The sequence below is a fragment of the Eschrichtius robustus genome, chromosome 9, assembly GCF_028021215.1.
Source record: "Eschrichtius robustus isolate mEscRob2 chromosome 9, mEscRob2.pri, whole genome shotgun sequence".
NCBI lineage: Eukaryota > Metazoa > Chordata > Mammalia > Artiodactyla > Eschrichtiidae > Eschrichtius > Eschrichtius robustus.
The window spans coordinates 43928403-43950316 of NC_090832.1; the positions used below are offsets into that span (position 1 = coordinate 43928403).

The window sequence follows — 21914 nt, forward strand, 5'->3', positions numbered from 1 at the left end:
CTTTTTCCAAACATTAACTCCACATTTAAAAGTCTGATAGTGTTGAGTCTTAAAATCTCTTGGCAACGGGTTTTAGCAATTAATTGAAAAAAACTGAGCTGGATAAACCAAAACTATTCAGCTGTTTCAGCCATACATGTAATCTTTAGAGCCCTGTATACTGGAATTGCAGGAGGTATTCTAGAACATATGTTCCCCCCGGGGGGAACTGCAGTGGGCACTTCCCTCAACTGCCGGCCCAGGCAACAGCGTTTTGGATCCCTGAGACCCTCCCTCCACAGTCCTGTGGCCACACTGGCTGCAGAGGGGCCTTCCCCACTACAGGGAGCTGGGTGACAGTCCCAAAGGCAGGCCCACTCCCTGAGCTCGCACAGGCCAGCAAAGCACTCCTCCTCCTCTTCCTTCTCTTTCTCCTCTGCAGATGCTACACTCCTCCAGGAAGTTCAAACTGACCAGGGGACTATTTTAACTAAATTAAAATGTAGGTCTAAAGTTAGTGTTCCTGGTCAAAGAAAATCTACTTTTTTAAGAAACGTACATTTATTAAAGAAAAAAATAGAGAGTAGAGAGAAAATATAACAATACCCAGAGTTGAACCTTTTAAAGTCCTCCTTCTAATATTTTGCTACAATTATGTTCTGTCTTACTTTATTCAGAGGCTTTTTTCTATTATTAGGACATTACTGTGTATTCATATTTTACCTAACACTATATCCTAAGCAGCTTTCTATGTTAACAGTCTTTTCAACAAGTAGGGGCTTAATATTGCAGGTATTACATGTTTTACTGAACTGGTTCCTCGCCATTGAATCTGCCAATTCACCTTTAAAACCATTTATTCACGGCGTATCTACTACGTTCAAGTCACTGGATTAAATATTGTAAGTATACATATATGAATAAGTGGCTCCTCCCAGAATGCTCTTCAAAACTACAAAAGACACAAATATATACATGCAGCATACACACATATGCATGTGTACACCTGCTATACCTGGCCCTAAGCCACTTAATTTTTTTTTTTTTAAGGGCACATTAATTTTACTCAGGGTGAGATAGAACTTTTTCAGCCTATATGTAATAAAGATTTTCCTAACAAAGAAAATCTGTAGTTCTGACTGCAAGAAAATTTAGAATGTAATTCTTTTTAAATATGCTTATAGGACTGAAATATTCTAATTTCCTTTCCATGTATCCCTTTTATTGCTAATTTCTGTTATTCTTGTCTGCTGGATTTTTGCCTTAACATGACTGATGAGGGAATCTTTTACATAGCCTCAAAAGAAAGAAGTTCTGAGCATCGTTAAATATTTTATCTTAAGAACATCCCCAACCCAAAGTATTAACTACACCTGTGTTTTAGGCAAAATTGCTGTATGATGTAATACTGGGCTGGTCCACCTGGGAAGGGTGATAATGCACTGAGTTTTTCTTTGGGTGTTGGTACTGGGAGAGGAACAGACATCTGGAAACATGTTTTGGAGCCACAAAGACATAGATATAAATTTTCCTTTCAGCCCTTAACTAGCTTTGTGATCTTCAGCACGTTCCTAAAATAAAATAAAATAAAATACTCACCGTGCCTCAGTTTCCCTGTTTGTAAAAAGGAGTTAATAATATTTACCTTGCAGGGTGGACGTAAGGATTCCAGAAAATCTACGTGAGGCCAAGCATGTGCCTGACATACAATGAGTCTGCTTATTTCTATAATGAGTATATACTTTGTTTTTAAAAGACAAACATAACTATGTAGGAAAAAATTTAAAGAGAAAAACTAATTTACTGGGCTTTATTGAAATGAACTGCAATTCATTACTCACTTCCTAGTGAAGAGTCTAAATCCTGAAAATTCAAGAAGCTGGAAATGTGGACTAGAGTGCCCTGAGGCCAACCATGATCACCTCGCAACCTGGCTCCTAAAACGCAGTTAATCCCAGGCTTTTCCTCCTTTTTGTGTATTTGCGAATATACATCAAAGACAACGGAGTAAACGCCCTGGCGTGGGGAAGCCACATCCGTTCTCCAATCCTGTTTCAGGACGATGTGCTCCCCTGTCTGGTTCTCACCTCAGCCCCCGAGGTGAGACCCAAAGCAACAGAGGTGACTACGCGGCTGCTCTGTCAGCAGGTGGAATTAACTGCTCAACTTCTGGAAGAGTAGACGCTTCCCCGCAGAGACTAGGGTGGAAAAGCCGTTTCTGGCCCTGCAGCACTTTCCCTCGTGTTTTACACAGGAGCTCTGACACTCAACGCCCTCCTCTGAATCTGAAGGAAATTTCCTGGCTAATGAAGGACTCCCTGAAGAGTGGCTCCACAAATTACCACGCATTCGATTACCAGAGCTAACAGAACAGTAAGTGTTCCCAGGGGCCTCAAGCATCCCTGGAATTCTCATTTTTCCCATTTGAGTCAAACTGGAGTTAAAAAGTTGCAACTAATTATATGAAATCAACCAACTTTACTCTGTCAGAGTAATTCAACCAACATTAAAATACAGGTAATATTCCCAGGGATAAAAAAAATAAATCTTAAGTTTTTTCCTCCATGGGGGCTAGATAGGTTTAGACCTCTGAACTCTCAGGACTGGTCCGGGCTTCCACCCTGGGAGAAGTGAGGAAGCTCTGGATGCAAAGGTAAAGACAGCCTTGAAAGCTGTGTGTTTGAGAGAAATTACCTATAGAACTAGCAGGAGGACAGGGTTTTGCTTAAAACCTGTATCATTTTTGGAGTTGTAACACACAGAGAATTTCAAAAAATCTCTAATCTCAGAAGAATCTGTATGTAAGTTCTGTCTTTGTTTTCTAATCGATAAAACCCAAGTTGTTTCCTTGGGCTAAGGATTGTAGGGTCAGTGCTAATGGTGATTTCAGACACCAGTGTGCTAACAGCACACCCCAAACCACAAAAAGCTTAATTTCAGAAGGTTACTCTGAAAACTGTCCTTTGCACTTGCCCTTCCCCTACCCAGAAAACTGACCCCAGACATATGTGTACAGTCCCTTCACTCACTCCATTTGGGTCTCTGCTCAAATGTCTTCTTATTGGTGAAGCCTTCCTGACCATCCCATCTGAACACACACACACTCAGAATCAGACTTGTTATCACCTTAGGATGACTCTTTTTTCTTATTCCTTATTTTTCTTTCTCACTGCCTCTCATATTATAGATGTACTTGTTTGTTTTCCACCTGCCCCTCTACCAGTGTAAGCACAATGAAAGGAGGAACTTTGTTCTTTCACTGCTGAATCCCACCCAGTCCTCCACAGAGCACTTGAACACATGACCACTGTTCAATAAATATTTGTCACACAACAAATGAATGCACTGTAGGTGTTTTAGCCAAATGCTATATATCTCCAGTTGTCTTCCCGACAAGATATAAACTCTAACTAAGCTCCTGAGACCCACGCAAGCCTACTATCTCCTCAGATGTCTTTGCGCAGCTTAGGAAACAAGTGTATCCGTGTGAGCTACCCTGAGAGTCTACAAAGAGCAAGTTCCTCTTCTGATCTTCCCAGGCGGTAACACTGATGAACGTGCCACTTGCCTCCTCCCTGCATCTCAAATTGTCCCACGCTCAGTGAAACCTAGATCTCTTTTCTTACCATATTGATCTGAAGAGCTAGTGAACAGAAGGTAGTCAGAAGCACAGGTCTGGGATTCAATATCCAAATCGCCCAACCTCAGAATCAATCTCTTCCCCTTCGGTACTGTGATCGTCTTTTCACAAACAGTGTGATTGGGGTAAGTCCCTGGATAATTCTTAGATGTCATGGTGCCACTGTCCTTGTACGTCACTATGTGCCCACAGCCATCACCTGTTAAAGAAAAAAGAATACAAAAAGTAAGTGAAATTAATTTTTACTGAGGACAGAAAACGTCCAGTATAATCTTCATCTTAGGTACTCTACTCCTTCTATGGAGAGAGAGGGAAAAGCTAAAAAAAAAAAAAAAAAAAAAAAAAAAAAAAGGATTGAATTATAAAACAGTATTTATTATTCCAGGTTATTTCATCTCTATTTTCTCAGTTTAATCTTCTGAACATTGTTGATCAAAATGTTTCATGTATTAGTACGGTAAGCCCTTTGCAAATACATCATTTAGTCAAATTACTTTTTCTAATCATCTATCCATCTACCCATCCACACTTGCACAGCGGGCCCTTGGCATTCTCAGATTTGCCATTTGTGGTTTTGTCTACTAGCAAGCCAATGCCATGAAATAATTTGCAACCGAGAAAATACTACTACTCATTTCAGGGGTTACTGTCCTGATTAAATGGGATCATGTATGCAAAATGCTCCTGGTAGAATCTGAGGCTTACGCTGAGAGGACTTTGTTTAAGAGCCTGTCATTCAACTGGGGACTAACAAGCATCTGACATTCACATCTCAGTTAGTAACAGTCACAGATTTGGAATTTCCTGATAGACTCAAGATGTATCATGAGCGTCAAGGATCTACTGTATTGAGTGCTTGCCACCTGCCAGACATGGCATCGTTGGAGACACATAAAAGCAGCAATGGCTGCTCAGGACTCAGAGTGAAATGGGAGAGTTCCATGTTCAGGTAACTATAACACTAGGTGCCCCTGCCATAGCAGGAGCTTAAACAAAGGGCCAAAGAGGGCAAGAGAGAATCTATTTCAGTGAATTCTCACTACTTCACTAAAACAAGGAATTCTCTTAAGACTTTCTGAACAGGGAAGTTAATCAACTGACCAACAAGTTGTTCCAGTATATTAAAGTGACCAGGTTAATCACCCAAACATCTAACAGCATGAACAACTGGGTGGACTGCAAGGTTAGGAGCAAACACTGCATGCAAAGTACGAAGTACAAAATGCCTGTGGTTACTACGCCTTCAAAGAAACAAAGCCAGAATTTTTGCCCTTCACTGGAGGGAGAGAAAGTAGAAGTCTGTTGGAGAAGGAACTCTCTGAGGTGGTAACCAAAGGCATCCCAAAGCCTCCTATGGACAAGCCCCAACTTGGGCATCGTGGGAATCTGAAGCCCAAGGCAGCCTTCTTCCTTCTCCAGGCTAGTCCCTGCTAGAGGATTCATCTGGGGTCTTCCTTTATTCCACCTCCTTCTTGCCCTGAGGCTTGCAGCCCAAATGGCATGGGGGCCTAGTTAAAATAAGGGGCTGGGGAAAACTGCAGAATCTATTCCAAATCAGCAGTCAAGCTCCAGGCAAGGACCCACCCATTATGCAGAAACTCTCACAAGATTCCAAGCAGGGAGGTTGCATTGGGGGAGTTGACCTATAGAAGCAATGAGTTAGTACCAGAGGGAAATGGAGATAGACAGCTAAGATAAAACTACTCTGAAACCTGGAGGTCCAAGCAGAAGTTGTGGAATTTATACAGAAGGCAATAGGGGCCCACAGAGGTTTTTGAGAAGGAAGATAATGAAAGAGGTATTAGAAAAAGTTTCGATTCAGGAACTAGAATGCAGGAGAATCTGCCTCAGAAGAGCAATAGGAGGGCTAGGAATGGGGTGGCTGGAATGGAAAGGGAAAGAAAAACAGCGGGAAGTTCACAAGAAAAAAATCAACAGGCTCAGGTTTCGGTTAATTATAGTGGGAAAGAAAAGAGGAGAAAAAAATAAAAAAACTTTGAGATGTTGAGTCCAGAAATGACTGGAACACTGAGGCTAATATGACAGAAAGGGAAGCCCAGAGGGCAAGCAGGTTTGGGGACAAAGGTTGTAAGTTTGGTTCTTAAGTTTGAGGTGATAGCTATATTCCTTGGGCTCTCTGGCAGTAAGTACAAAATTGTTGAGAATTAAATGAAAATTATACTAGAGTAAAGCATACGGTGCAGAAGTACATAGGGGTTTTGATTTAAATTTAGAATTATTTACCTGCTCTTAAAGGCTTTTGTAAAAAAAAAAAAAAAAAAATCCAATTGACAATTTCTCTTGGAAACTGGAAGACAGGGCAATCATACCAGCAGGTGTTCTCACAGGGCTGAAGGCAGTGGCTGCCCCTTTAAAGGAGACAAACGCCCTAGCTCCCCACAAGGTCCTGTAACTCGTTTCTAAGACTTGCCCACCTTAGAAGGCAGTGACTTTGAGCACCCTGATGGAACAACACTAGGGTAACTAGTGTACAACTATGCATATAAATATACACATAACTAACCCCCTCTAAGCCACCAAGATATCACCGGTGAAACCTTTAAATGTCTCTTTTCTTAGTACTATGAAATACTGCTTTTATAAGAGAAAAGAAAGTGAAATCTTTTCCTAGAAAACATCCCTAGACATAAAATGAGGCTCAGTTACAGGTGAATCAGCCCACACATGATTACTGTATTCGAAGTTTTAAGCGACATGTCATGACAAAGGAAAATTCCGGGGTGTCACTTTTATTCAAGCCTGTAATTATGCTTCTTTTCAATGTCTTCTACTCTAACGCCCAAGAGGAATCTCATTTCACCCAGCGACACTGGCAGAATGTGAGCAGGTTTAAGTCTTCAACACTCCCATCCTTACTTTACGTGGGGGATTGTGCCTCAGATGTGGAGAAGCTTCCCTTTTCCATGAACTATCAGAATGAAACTAGGTCTTTGCTCTGCCAAAAAACCTGAAAGGAACGGCTGAGTCCTAATTTATTACAAAGCAAACTGTCATCAGAAGTTGCAATTTCACTCCGGCCTATGGAAGACTACTTATGGAGTCTTCTGTGGCAAGCACTAATATAATAAACTTATTCCCTGGGTACTACTGACATCAGGAATTTTCAACCTACTGTCTTTCCACAGTTTTGATGACTTCAAAGGACTAGATATAGTTAACAATATTATAGTATATAATTGGAAGTTGTTAGGAGAGTAGATCTTAGACGTTCTCACCACAAAAAGGAGACAGTAATTATGTGAGGTGATAGCAGTGTTAGCAAATGCTACGGTGTTAAATAACTTTGAAATACATAAATGTATAAAACTAATGCATTGTAGACTTAAACTTACACAGCGTCATATGTCAATTATATCTCAATAAAGCTGAGGAAAAAAAAGAACTAGAAATATGCCAAAGAGCAAATGGAAAATGCCTAGGGAGAGAAAATGCCTATGGTATCATATATTGAATAAGGCATATGCATGCAATTGAAAACAACAGAGAAGCACTATTTCCACGACCTCATCCTAATACTTTTGTAGCTTAACTCAGAGCCCAACTCTAATTAAGAAACACTGACAAGGAAGACGACAAGAGTTATTTAAAAATCTACCAGTTCACGTTCCATATGTAATGTATCAACATCAATATCGTGGTTGTAATATTATACTATAGCTTTGCAAGATGCTATCACAGGGGAAACCAGGTAAAGGTACACAACATCTCTCTGTATTATTTCTTACAACTGCATGTGATCTATGATTATCTCAGAATAAAAAATTTAATTAAAAAATTTTGAAAAACTCTGTCAGTCTGGTTAAGTTTTGCTGGCAGGGGGTGAAAATGAAGGGGCTTTTTCTACTTTATACTTTTTATACTATTTGGATTTTGTGATCCTGTATGCTCTTCTACTTAAATTATTTTTAATTGAAGAATTTATACAGGCTTGCATTAAAAAGATCACCATGGAATGACAACAAATAAAGGAGGCCACTTTTATTCTAAAATCTCTGTGTACTAAATCCATTAACCAAGTTCTCACATTTGTCTAAAGAGCATAGGGTGTTGAGTCTGGGGAGGTTCATAATATATGCCCCAGTTTACAGATGAGAAAACAAGATGTATATGACTTTCCTTAAGGCTACTCAACCAATGGTACATACCAGATGACAATTCCAAGATGATCTAGTTCTAGGATTTTAAAAACACTTTTGTCACCTCTTTATTTGATTTTGTAACACAAGTGTATTTGTGTTTAATTTTGGAAAACCACCTGCGCTGATGCCTTACCAGACCTCTTTTTAGATACTTTCACAACATCTGTCTATTAAAATGAACAGCTCCCTAATAAGATGGAGCTTATCTGGCAATGGTCACAAATAGATGGAAAACCTTTGGGTGGAAGGTTGAGGAAGAACTTTATTTTTTTAAACTAATTTTTATTGGAGTATAGTTGCTTTACAAGAGGAAAAACTTTAAAATGAAAGGATCAGGCAGTTCACCATCTAAACTTATTAATGGATCTCAGCATGACTACAAGTGAGAAAATCAGATATTACAAGTCTCCTGCTAGGATAAAATGTGCTCTACATGCCAACACCTATGAAGCACTCTTGCCAAAAAGCAAAACATTTGAATTGATAATTGACTCTGAATCTCATCAAGCCTTTATGTCTAACTTCAGTTTACAGGAAACACAAGGGGTAGAAACACAAGTGTATTGACACCACAAGGAAGTCATTAGCTGAATCCAGGTGATATTCTAGGTGCAACTGACCCAGTTTCTTCAACAATGAACTGTATAAAGAAACGTTTTAAAAAGTGTTTATTTTAGATTAAAGGAAACTTAAACACTAGAACAACCACATGAATCTTATTTGGACCATGACTTGAAAAACCAATCTTACAAAACCATTTAAAAAAGATAACTGGGGGCAATCTACAGATTCAGTGCAATCCCTATCAAATTACCAGTAGCATTTTTCACAGAACTGGAACAAAAAATTTTAAAATTTGTATGGAAACACAGAAGACTCTGAATAGCCAAAACAATCCTAAGAAAGAAGTATGGAGCTGGAGGAATCACACTCCCTGACTTCAGACTATACTACAATGCTACAGTAACCAAAACAGTATGGTACTGGCACAAAAAACAGACACATAGATTAATGGAACAGGATAGAAAGCCCAGAAATAAACCCACACACTTACGGTCAATTAATCTATGACAATGGAGGCAGGAATATACAATGGAGAAAATACAGTCTCTTCAATAAGTGGTACTGGGAAAACTGGACAGCTACATGTAAAAGAATGAAATTAGAACATTCTCTAACACTGTATACAAAAATAAACTCAAAATGGATTAAAGACCTAAATGCAAGACCACTCCTAGAGGAAAACATAGGTAGAACATTCTTTGACATAAATCACAGCAATATTTTTTTTTTGATCCATCTCTTAGAGTAATGGAAACAAAGGCAAAAATAAACAAATGGTACCTACTTAAACTTAAAAGCTTTTGCACAGCAAAGGAGACCATCAACAAAATGAAAAGACAACCTACGGAATGGGAGAAAGTATTTGCAAATGATGTGACCCACAAGGGTTTAATTTTCAAAATATACAAACAACTTATACAGCTCAATATCAAAACAAACAAACAAACAAAAAACAGCCCAGTCAAAAAATGGGCAGAAGACCTAAATAGACATTTCTCCAAAGAAGACATATAGATGGCCAACAGGCACATGAAAATATGCTCAACTTAGCTAATTATTAGAGAAATACAAATCAAAACTACAATGAGGTACCACCTAACACCTGTCAGAATGGCCATCATTATAAAGTCTACAAATAATAAATGCTGGAGATAGTGTGGAGAAAAGGGAGCCCTCCTACATTGTTGGTGGGAATGTAAATTGGTACAGCCACGATGGAGAAGAGTATGGAGGTTCCTCAAAAAAACTAAAAACAGAGTTACCACATGATCCAGTAATCCCAGTCCTGGGCATACATCCTGAAAAGACGAGAATGTTAGTTCAAAGAGACACATGCACCCCAATGTTCATAGCAGCACTGTTTACAATAACCAAGACATGGAAGCAACCTAAATGTCCATCAACACATGAATGGATAAAGAAGATGCGGTGTGTGTATGTAAACACATATATATAATGGAATATCACTAGTCATAAAAAATAATTAAATAATGCTATTTGCAGCACGATGGATGGACCTAGAGATTATCATACTAAGTGAAGTAAGTCAGACAAAGACAAATACTATATGGTATCACTTATATGTGGAATCTAAAAAAATGATACCTATGAACTTATTTACAAAACAGAAATAAACTCACAAACATAGAAAACAAACTTATGGTTACAAAGGGGAAAGTGGTGGGGGAGGGATAAATTAGGGGTTTGGGATTATCAGATACACAGTACTACATAAAAAACCGATAAACAACAAGGTTGTACTGTATAGTACAGGGAATTATATTCAATATCTTGTAATACCTATAATGGAAAAGAACTTGAAAGAGAATATATAACAATCACTTTGCTGTACACCTGAAACATTGTAAATCAACTATACCTCAATTTAAAAAAAGCTGGATTTTCAAATGCAATATATTTACACTAATAAATACCAATGCTAATTTTAAAAAAGATAATTGGGGTATTAAATAATATCAGGGGAGTATTATTCACTTTTTTAGGTGTGATAATGGTATTGAGGTTATGTGAGAAAATGTCTTTACTTTTAGGGATGCCTACTGACATATGTAGGGCTGAAATGACATGACGACATGTGGTCTGGGATTTGCCATAAAATACTTCAGCAAAAAAGGGAAAGAGGAAAATAAGTAAAAAAGATGGGGAAATGTTGATGGTTACCATAGCTGGATGATGAGGGTTCACAGGTTTTTTGTGTTTTTTTTTTAAATTAAAATGAAAAGAAATAAAGGTCAATCTTGAAGGCAAAAAAATACAATCTTGGTTTTACGGTTAAGCTCCACGTGGTGTTGGGAGGACTCAAGGGCAGTGAGCCGCGGTGATGCAGTAGTGGGAGGTGACAGGGACACTGAACTGTCACCACCTACCATCAAGGGGGGAACATGGCAAGAAGGGGGATGGAGGAAGCTTGGCCACAGGGAACTTGTCTACTCTTCACAAGTGTCTACCACACACCATTTATCATCTTCTTCCTTTGAACTGTAAGTTAATTGCCAAAGCACATGATGACTAAACTGTGTATCATTTCCTCCTCTCCTCAGACTGGAAGCTTCTCCCCCTGTAGAACAGTTGAAGGGTCCACGATGGGCCTAAACCCCGGGGTTTGCTCGGAGCCATAGCTCGTTTGTGGGACTGACCCACCACCTCCTCAAAACAACTTACAGAAATTAAACTGGATGGAGGAAGTTTAGATTTTGGAAAAAGCTGCAAGTACTCATTAATGTTTTATAACTCCCCAAGTGATCTCTACCCCAAATTTAAGCATTTTAATTCTGAGCATTTGGAAACAAGCTAAATTAGAAAAGAGACTATGACACCTCCGCGCAGATTGATATTAAGGAAAAGTTAAGGCCATGTTTTAGAAAACGATTTAATTTTAAAACAGAATATAGACCACATATATAGACATGAAGGGAAAAAGGTTTAAACTGTATATTTTTATGGTGTGGGATTAGAATTGATTTCCATTTTATTTATATTAGTTTTCTAAATGTTCTACAGTATGAATACATTATATACAAACCAGAAAAATAATATAATTAAAACTACCAAATCCACCTAATGTGCTTTGTAACATTAAAGGCTACTTTCAGCATTGGTCTTAAGGTATGCAGACGGGAAGAAGTCTCTAAACCAACATACCCAAACTGGCATTAAAAACTTACTCAACAAACAGCTCGGAATTTAGGATAATGTAGTTCCCATTTGAAGGAGATCACAGTCAAGGGGAGAGAGACGTAAGTTAACAAGTAATTCCTGAGAGTAAAGTGACAGGTCCAATGGACTCATTATCTGTTCCCCCAAATGCCTGAAATGAATGGATATGCGTTTATCTTTCAGACTTTTACATCAGCTATTTAGGAAGTATGGATATACAAGGTATTTTCTAAATAAGCTTAAAACAAATCCCCAGATGCTTGTCTACACGAGTCAACCATTTATTTAGTCTACTCGAATTCCAGTCACTAAGAAAGGAAAACAATAACTTCCTTAAAAGACTACTTCCCTTTGATAAGTAGTCACATTCCACTAACAGCAAAGTGAAATTAAGATATATTTGATACGGACTAAGTTCTGCAATACTACAAAGAATGATTTAGGCTTTGAAAAATTTTTTAAACTTAATTGCACTTGGAAAATTATTTGAAGTAAAACAACTAGTATCTTTACTAGTTGTTTAAGATTAATTCTTTAAGATTAATATCTTTAAGATCAATTATTAACTAGTCCACAGAACAAGACAGCAACCTTCAAACTTGTTGAACACCCATAGTTAGAATATAGATTTCTCATCACAACCTAAGCAAGCACACATGCATACACCCACATAAATAATAAACAAAAATCTAATGTTATAATACTTTTTATTATATGTAATGCACTGTGATATTTTCTGTTCTATCCCATTTCATTTTTAAGTTAAGAGTGTGCTGGCTGTGCCAGATGAACTGCCTGCCTACAAATGGGTCACAAGCTGCAATTTGGAAAATAGTGCTCTAAAATATCACGAGTGAAACCACTTCTAGAAACATGATTTCATTACAGTTGTATCCTTGCTCTTTCTAATATTCAAGTTATAACAGGTCTCAACACACACACCATTACCCCTGTGTGGGTGTGAGAAAATTTCTTCCCATTTCTGAGAGCAAGTGAGCTCTTGATGACTACAATCTTTTCAACCACAAAAGGGAGCTTGCAATTATTACAGAGCTCTTTGTCTGATGGTAAGGCGAACAGCTTTCCCAAGCTATTACTAATTTCACCGTCAGCCATCCTCTCTTATAAATGTTGTTCTTCTCCAGTTGTGCTTAACTTTTTCACTGCCTGGAAAGGAATGGAAGCACAAGGGCAGGAGAGCCTTTTTATTCCATGTGAGAATAAAAAGAGTAAAACAGAAGTTATGATGGTAAAACTTCAATTATTCAAAATCTTTAGTTTTCCTGAAAGGAAAATGGATAATAGTCACAGCTATAGACTAGAAAGACATGACCAAGTTCTGCAAAACTTAGAATCTCTTTAAACCTTACTCTCACTGTGTATAAAATAGATGCTACAACACAGTGTTTCCTATCAGCTAAAAAAATCACTTAAAACAAATCAATTTGAATGCATGAAAATTAAACAAATCATTTCAAGAGGTCCTATACAAGAGTCCCTACATAATGGGAGACTATTTCCATCAGTGTGCAAAGACATCAATAATTTTAATATTAACATATTAAAAAGCATCATTTATGCCCAATGGAGATAAAAATCTCAAAACCTAGTTTAATGCTATTCTTTAATGTGCTATAAGTAAAATCAGTGAAAACTCTATAGTTCTTGGTCACTCTCTAGTCTATGAAAAGGAAAAATGATCACTGAAAGGGCTGTGGATGTGGCGGAAGAGGGTTGCGCACACGTCGGCTTCTAACTTCATAAACTATTTCCATATACTTGGGAGGTGACAGAGCACAATGGTTATGACACTGGGTTCCTGTGTCCTTGGGAGCTGTGTGGGCTTGGGTGAGTCCCTTTACCTCTCTAATCGTCAATTCATCATCTGTAATATAGAGATAATGATAGTGCCCAACTCACAGGAACATTAAATAATATAATGCTAGTAAAGCACTGAGCATAGAGGCTAGCATACAGTGAGATTCAATACATTTTAACTACTATATTTCTATTTTAAAAATACTACACATATTAAAGTATCAAGAATATTGCTTTGAATTAGCTGACTTCTTCCAAATTCCATCACTCTTTGGCTCTTCGATTCTAAGAAGTTACCTGTTTTGTATCAATCTTCCTCATCTTCAAAACGACCACCCAAAACTGGGTGTGGTAAAGATGAATGAGGCTGTGTGTGTTAAGTGCTCAAAACTGCTGGGAAGTCTAACCGGAATTCATTCCCCAAGATTTATCTAGGGCCACTAACTGCTAGCTCAGCATCTCTCAAAATAGGCACTGGATCCCTCAGTCCTTAGAAGGCTTACAAAGAGACCACACCCTTGTTGCCAAAAGAGGCAAATAAGCTTCCAGAATCCCGCCTTTTTCTTCACCACAGGACATCTCAAAGCCCTTGCAGTGCATGTGAAGCTTTAAAGGAGGATGCATGCTCAATGGGCATCTCCTGGGAGTAGTGTTTTGTGGGACACACTGGCCAACTCCTGGGCTGGGCTCACAAAAGGGGGGTGCACAGAGAGATCCCAAAACGGGGCTTCTGGGATCAAAGATCAGATGTGGTGAGGTGGATTTCGGTCTTTAGAGCTCTAAAAAATGGACACTGAAATTGTAACCTGTCACTGATATTCAAAAGCAAGACTTGCCACTGTTGTTATTAACTTACAAGTGCTTAAGTTACAAGGGGAATTGGCAACAAACTGGACACGATGTTTGAGAGAAGTGTCCTAACTTCACAGATAAAAATGTAAAACAAAACAAAACAAAACGAACCCCTTGTTTGTAAAGCAAAACAAGTCTAGGATGACTGTGTTATCCTTGTTGAATAGATGCTCAGGATACGGAAGTTGGAGAAAAGTGGCTGCTGACCTTTATTAATAATGTCAGGATGTTGATGTCATGTCTACGTTGCAACTGCTGAAGCTGAGGATAAACGCGAGCAATCCTTCCTGTCTCTACAATGTGCTGTATTTTCTAACCTTGGTTCCATGTTAAATATGCATATCACCAATATTCACATAATGTGTAACTGGATGTTGACTTTTCTCTTGGCGTCCAAAAATTCCAACATTACCAAGTACAGACAAAGTTCATCTGAGTTTCAGAAGTTAAAACTGTGGATAAACAACAAGGTCCTACTGTAAAGCACAGGGAACTATATTCAATATCTTGTGATAAACCATAATGGAAAAGAATATGAAAAAGAATGTATATATATGTATAACCAAATCACTTTGCTGTACAGCAGAAATTAACACAACATTGTAAATCAACTATACTTCAATAAATTTTTTTAAAAAGTAAAACTTTTAAATGTTTCTCTCTTGCTCCCTCATATACACAGATATTTTCACTTTGACAGATTTTTTTTTAATTAATAAGAACCAAAAAGTTATTGGAACAGGAAAAAATCATAAAATTGTGAAAGTGCTCTTACTAACTAACCAACCATTTATTGTAAAAGGTGACAGATACTGAGTGTTCTAAGGGACTTTATATTACCTTATTTAATCTTCAGGACAATCATATTTGATGGATGGTATTATTAGTTTCCTTTTTAAAAATTATGAAACATTTCACACACACATGCGTACATACAGATAGCTGTGTATAAAGAGTACTATCTCAAACATCCAAGTATATACCCCATAGCTTATAAGACAGGACATTTCCAATACAGCCCAAGAAGCCCACAGCACCCTTTCTTTACCACATGTCCTTCCTATTGTCCTTGTTCTATGTGTGAAGAAGTTGAGGCTCTGAGAAGCTGAGTCATCAGCCCTGGTGGCGGAGCTGGCATCTGAACCTCACCTGTCTGACTCCAGAGACCATGAAACTCAAGCACTGAGGGGGCAATTGCTGAAGTCACCCATTTCAGAAGTGAGGACGCTGAGTAGAGAGATTTCAGAAACCTCCCAAGATCACACTACCAGGGTTTTAATGCCAGCACAACCGGCATCAAAACCCACATTACGATTATTTATTTATAGTCCTACTCTTTTGGTCTTGAAATTAACATGAGTAAGATAGCCATATTTAATTCAGGGTTTCTTGTAAAACTTATGAGGAATCCCACCACTCTGTTTTTCATCATTTGAGTAAGTGCTTTTTACTAGCCTGTTAAAGCAATAGTCTGAGAGGTGGCTAGTTTACTTCCCACAAAGGCTGTTCTCTTTGCTTCGCACCAATGGAGCTCCTAAAAGCTGCTCTGTAAATGAAGGGTCAGTAGATTCAAGTGCTGCTTCTCAAACTTCAGTGGGTACAGCAACCACCCGGGGATCTTGTTAATGTGCAGGGTCTGAGATTTCTGCATGTCCAAAAGTCTCTTGGTAATGACTCTTCTGCTAGCCTTTTTAAGACATACTCTGAGTAGCAGGAGACTAAAGGGCCCTCATTATTAGGAGGGATCTTGCAGTGAATTTTCTTAAAAATGAAAAATGCTTGAGATACCAGTTTTGTATGGTTTTACTTTAATATCTATTCCTAAAATTGGAACACATCTATATTTTCAATTCTCTGACACATTTTTACTCTCGATTTCATTTATACATCCAGGACAGAAAATAATAAATTTCAGGATCTATATTTAAGCCAGAGTGACGTTTCTGACACCTGGACAAGAGCGTCAATTTAGGAATTATCTGAGCACAGAATGAAAAATACACAAAGAAATAGGATGAGAAGGTTTGCGGGAACATACATGTACGTACCACATGTAAGGAAAAAGCAATCTATGTTAACTAATCAGAAAATAGCAAATCTCAGTTGGGAAAGAGATGGCATTTTATCATTCATCGAATGAGGTACAAAACATAAGAGTTGAGAGAAAAATAAATAAATCATAAAATTCATATCACATTGCATGGTCCTGAAAATCGTATAGCCTTTGCACATTCTGTATTCTGCACTGCTAAATGTATCACAGTGGATTAAAGCACAATAGCTACTAATTGGGAGTTTTAAAAGTCTTAATATTTCTGTAGCAACTGTAATCATCTCTAAGAGAAGCCAAAGGCTATTAATTTAAAACTTTATTGCATAAATAACCCCCTGAAATTGTGTTCCTCCAAGGCTTCTTTTCTTGAACTTGATCTCACCTGGATGAACGCCCCTTGAAGATGAGGGGCAGAAGACCATCATACGGCATTTAGAATTGTAGGACAGGCACCTGAGCCCCTCTTTAGGCACATAAAGTGAATGCATCTGGGGTAAATGATTCACTCTCTCTGAATCTCAGTTCCCTCAACAGCTCTCAGAATTGTCGGGATTCAATTCAATTCAATTAGATGCAAAAAAAAAAACCCCAAAAAACAAAAAACCACCTGATAAAAAAATATAGATGAAGGTTTTAAAATGTTATTTACATAAAAAATATCTGATTGGTCAAACAATAATGATCAATAGATGCTTAAACCACTGAGTGAAATGTTGATGGGGAAGAGTAGTCTGAGTGAGCGCGAGACTATTATCCCACAGACTACTTCCAGGTCATATAGGAAAAGGCAACTTTATAAAGGATGGATTGAGTTGTCACTTCCTGAAGTCACTGATCATTCTCAGCATCACTGAAATGCGGGGGCAATAATAATAACAATCATAATATATGCATCTTGTTGTGATACAATGAGCAGTACATGGCACCTTGAGGTACTTTTACCAAAAACACTTAGCCTGAATCTAATCAAACCTGTAGGTGTAATTCAGGTTTATACGTTAGGGGATGGTGCAAGTAAAAGAAAGACACACCACTCAGAAGCAGTAAGTCAATTTAGGATGTGAGCTGTGTCACCAGACAATTGAATCTGACTTCCTTGCAGGAAAATAAAATGTATGTGGGTGGGGATCAGTGGTAGATCAAAAGTGACTTAAAGAGACGTAATAACTAACTGCAATGTGTGGACTTTGTTTGAACAAACCAATAGTCAACAGACATGTTAAGGTTAACTGGGGAAATATGACTTGAGTATTAGATATTAGGGGAGAAATGCCATGAAGTCTTCAATATATTTTAAATACCTCAGGGGAAAAGCAGTGTGTTTGTTAAGATCTTAATAATATAGCACAGTAACTGTAGCAAAGAGGATGAAAAAGGAAAAGGAAGAAGAAAGATGGGCGGAAAAAGAATTTCCTACCCAAAAGGCAAGAGGGTCTCAAAGATTTTTAGACCCTTTTGAGCTAGCACTAACAGCAGGTACAGCACCATTTCTCTATCTGTAGAGTAGGCTATCTTCTATTTTAGACTCTTGGCAAAGCAGGGGCTTTCTAGGGGGAAAAAAAAGGCAAATCTTGGTCCATGTAATTCTCACAATAAGCAGCCTCCATTCTAAACTCGGAGTGGGAGCAATTCAATAAACAGATCTCATGTCCCAGTGGGCTCATGGGCTATTAAGTCTCAAAAGTTTCCTCCTTTGGACTGAAATCAACCACATTTCAATCTGCTTTTGTGAAAAGCAATAAAAAAAAGCTGAATTAAATCCACTCAGCCAGTTAAAAATTAAGTGAGACCCACGAAGATGTTTACCACTTTCCCTGTAGGAAATTTTATGTACTGGCACTTTGAATTTAACTGGACTTCTGACCTCTGTCAGACATAACAGTGAAATAAAGTGTTTTTTTCCTTTTTCTTTTTTCAAGAATAGAGTGCTCCATAAAAATCATTTACACACAACCTCTAGGTACATCCACTAAACACTCTCAGTCATGAAATGGAGCCATACAAAATTAAAATGACCATATGTAAGCACATATCAATAAAAGACAAAGACATTTCTGTAAATATGGGGTATTAGAACACCCAAGGAGATAGTCTATGAAAACTAGATGAACAGATTAAACAGAAATGGCATTAAACAGTCAAGGCATACAGGACTACATGGCTCAACACAGTGCTAATGTCACAAATGCCTAAACACTGTCCCCAAGGGATCTTCAAGGTAAAGCAGGGTCCTGCTGCCCTCAATGTATAAGCACCTGCAGATTTTAGGGGACCAAAGACCACCTGCTCCTGTATTCTCAAGATGGCCAGCACCTAACTTATGGCAGCTTTGCTAGTATTACCTGGAAAGGAGTCTCTGAGATTCCCAACTCTTTTCAGAGTTGAATTTAGTTATTTTCTTGAATACATGTACAGTGTGTCTAAAGACATCACAATAGTCATGTATGCAATTTCTGTTTAAAACACTTTAGTGACTACTACCCTTCACCTCATTCTCTCAAACCTCAGCCACAAGCGTTCATGCACCGACTCAGGAAATAGTTATCTGGAGCCTGTTATCAGCCAGGCACTATAACCGGTGCTGGTGGTGAATAAAAAAGCTCTCTTTCATTTTGCTCTCGCAAAGCTTTAGACTTTCCTTCTATTTTCCTCCCATTCCCCGCCACCCCCCCCCCCCCACCAAGAAAACACCCTATCCTCTTCAACTCCCACTGAAAGGCAAGCTTGGCAGTTGGTTCCGGATCCAGCATACTAGGGGTCATAGTTAGAATTTATTTCCACATTGGGTTAAAAATCACCATGTGGTTGTTTTTCCTCATGAGTTAAGTCTCTCCCATTCCTGCACCCCCAGGACAAACAACTATTTTTTTAAATTTTATATACAAAGCAGAGAATGAACATCTGGAAGATGACATCAACACGACTCTTCAGTTGCAAAAAGGCAAAATTGCTCCGTAGTCTAACGAAAAAGAATCTGAAAGTCTGGCAATATTTTTCCTTTCATCTTCAATGCCAGACTTTGAATATACCAGAATGAGTTCCTCTATTTTAAATCCATATTTTCAGACTTTTTGTTTACAAACAACACTTGGACTAGACATACAACTTCATTACTTTGTCTTGTTGCGGTTGTGATTCTCAACTAGAGTCAGCGCTGAGTCTTTAACAACAGGGCAGGAGCTGTGTTTTCACTGTCTTCTCCCCCCATCCTCACTGAGGGGGGAGAAGACACCCATTCCCTACTGAGCACCCATCATGTGCTGGCCACTGGTCAAGGCACATAGCTTCTCAAGGACCTTAACTTCTCACAGTGGGGAGACAGACAAGAAAGATAAGTATAAATTATAGACTCTGTTGGAAGGTGGTAAACGCCCAAGAGAAAACTGCAAGCAGAGAGGGGGAATGTGGAGTTCTGGGGAAGGCGAGAGGGTTCCAGGTGGTTAGGGCCATTCTCCCTGTGAAGGCAATATTTGAACAAAGATCGAAGGAGAAGGGAGTCACGTGGACATTTGGGGCAAGCCTGTTCCAGGCAGAGGGAATAGCACATGCAAAGGCTCTGAGGTAGAAGGGTCCCTGATACCACTGAGAAATAGCAAGAAAGTCAGTATGCCTGGGGATGCGGGGGAGTGTGGTAGAGAATGAGGTCCGAGAGGCAGTTGGGGAGGCAGAACAAAGGGGTCCCCCTATTTGTCAAATTAAGAGTAATAAACAGTAATGATTAGGAAGAGAGCTGGCATTTATTGAGTTCTTTGTGCTAAATGCAACTCCAAATAGGTATCATGTATTATCTCCTTACAAATTCAAAGCAACTGCTCGCTCTAATAGGCACAGAGTTGCATTTACGCTTTAGGACATGCATGGCAGTAAGTGCAAAACTCCATAGGAAGTATTTCCCTTAACAAGCCCTCACCCCACCCCTGCCTTAACATGACTAAAACCATCACTAAACGCTGCAATTAATCTCCCCTTGCATCTTAAAAATAAAAACATAGTTTCTTATAAATGTCAAATGTCTTGCTTATTTCCAAGTTGTGGTTTTTTTATATGATTTTCAAGTCTGTTCCAGTACCCGAAGGTGAAAGGGTTCAACTTATGAAAAGTTAATAAGTACAGTTTGAGACACTATTCAGAGTTCAAATCCTGCTTTAATAACATCCTTTGATGTGTTTAATGAATCCTTTAGCACAACTTTTTTTCCCCCTGTAATACTGTATATGGTATAACTTCATGTTTCAGAGTGTGTTACAAATTACATCTAATAGAGCCAAAAGACATGGTACACATTGTTCTGCTGGCCATGTTCCCTTCTTTCTGCTGTACTTGCATTTAAAAGGCATCCTGACATATAGAAATAAGCATGCCAAGAGAGCTGGGCTTGCTAAACAAAGTTAGTTAGTGGAAGTACCAGATGTACCTTTATAAAGAACTTTGGTAGACTCTATTACTTAGTTTCCACTAATTAGGACATAATTTGAAAATATCTCCTAATACAAAAAGATTGTTCAGTTCAACTCAAGAAACATTTATTGGTCAGGTGCTCTGAAGATAAAGGCAACCCCAGTGGCTGCCCTCAGGAACTTACAGTCTCCCAGGCTGACCGAATCGCAGGCCTTCAAGATGAAGGAAAATCTGGGGTGAGGGCAAGCACTGATGCAGAAGGTGCCAAAACAAACTTGTGACTACTTTTTAAAAAGCCACTCACCCCAAACATCAGACATCAGCTGTCCCCTGTTGAACCAAATATAAAGGAGTGATAGCTTAAAAACAGAACTTCCGAAAGTAAAAAGTTAGAGGCGGGCAGAATTTTTTAATCCATTTTTCTGTGTCTAATTCTACGCTTAGAAGTTTCCTCAGAGATTAACTGCTTATTTTTATTCTTCTAATACTTAAATCAGAAGGAGGAAATTTTAAATATCCATTTCCAAATATTTTGGTGAAGAGAGAATCAGGGATTTTTAGTTAGCACAAATTCCTCACATGAATTAAGGGTATTTTATTCCACAAAACTTATAATCAAGGGAATAAGACCTAAGCCCAAGCCTATGGATTTATACAAATCTAATCAATGCTAATGATCAATTTACATGTGATATTATGTAAAGTCAAAATCATGTGAAACAATCTGTGTAAATATCTAACTTCAGTGAAGCGGATCCAGAGGAGCAGGGCACAAGAAGGAGCTAAAATCAGCCCATATTCTGCTCATCACGCCCTAATGCCTGGGGCCTGGCCGGCTGTGAATACAGGAAGAATGGACTTTTTTTAAAAAAAAATAAATTGAGCAAAAATACCACATAGGCAAGTAGCAGCCTTAAAAAGGAACTAGTATAGCTTCAGGGGTCACCAGACTCTGTCTTTAAAATTTTGAATAATTTCATTGACTAGGCTTACCAATATTCAGATTAATGTATCACATTTGCTTCCCGAAACATAATACAATGAATAAAAGTCTAATATTAAATTGTCTATGACACAGACAGCAGTAGCACTTTACCATAACCCTAACATTATCAGATGTTTCCACCATCGCAACGCTGATTTGAATCAGAATTACCTGTGGGCACTTTTTAAAATCGCATATTCCCAGGCCCCACTCACTGGATGGTGTGATTCATAGTATGGGTCTGGGGCTTTATAAAGCTCCTGGAGAGAGTGGTGATCAGCTAGGCTG

At 38.5% G+C, this 21914-nt stretch overlaps 1 protein-coding gene across 1 annotated transcript in view; it reads right to left on the minus strand.

The window, feature by feature from the left end:
* The window catches only part of DCBLD1 (discoidin, CUB and LCCL domain containing 1), a 70009-nt gene that overhangs the window by 46096 nt on the left and 1999 nt on the right, over positions 1 to 21914 (minus strand). Inside the window, exon 2 of the mRNA XM_068551325.1 lies at positions 3606 to 3818. Coding sequence (XP_068407426.1) covers positions 3606 to 3818 — 213 coding nt within the window. The remainder of the gene's footprint in view (positions 1 to 3605; positions 3819 to 21914) is intronic.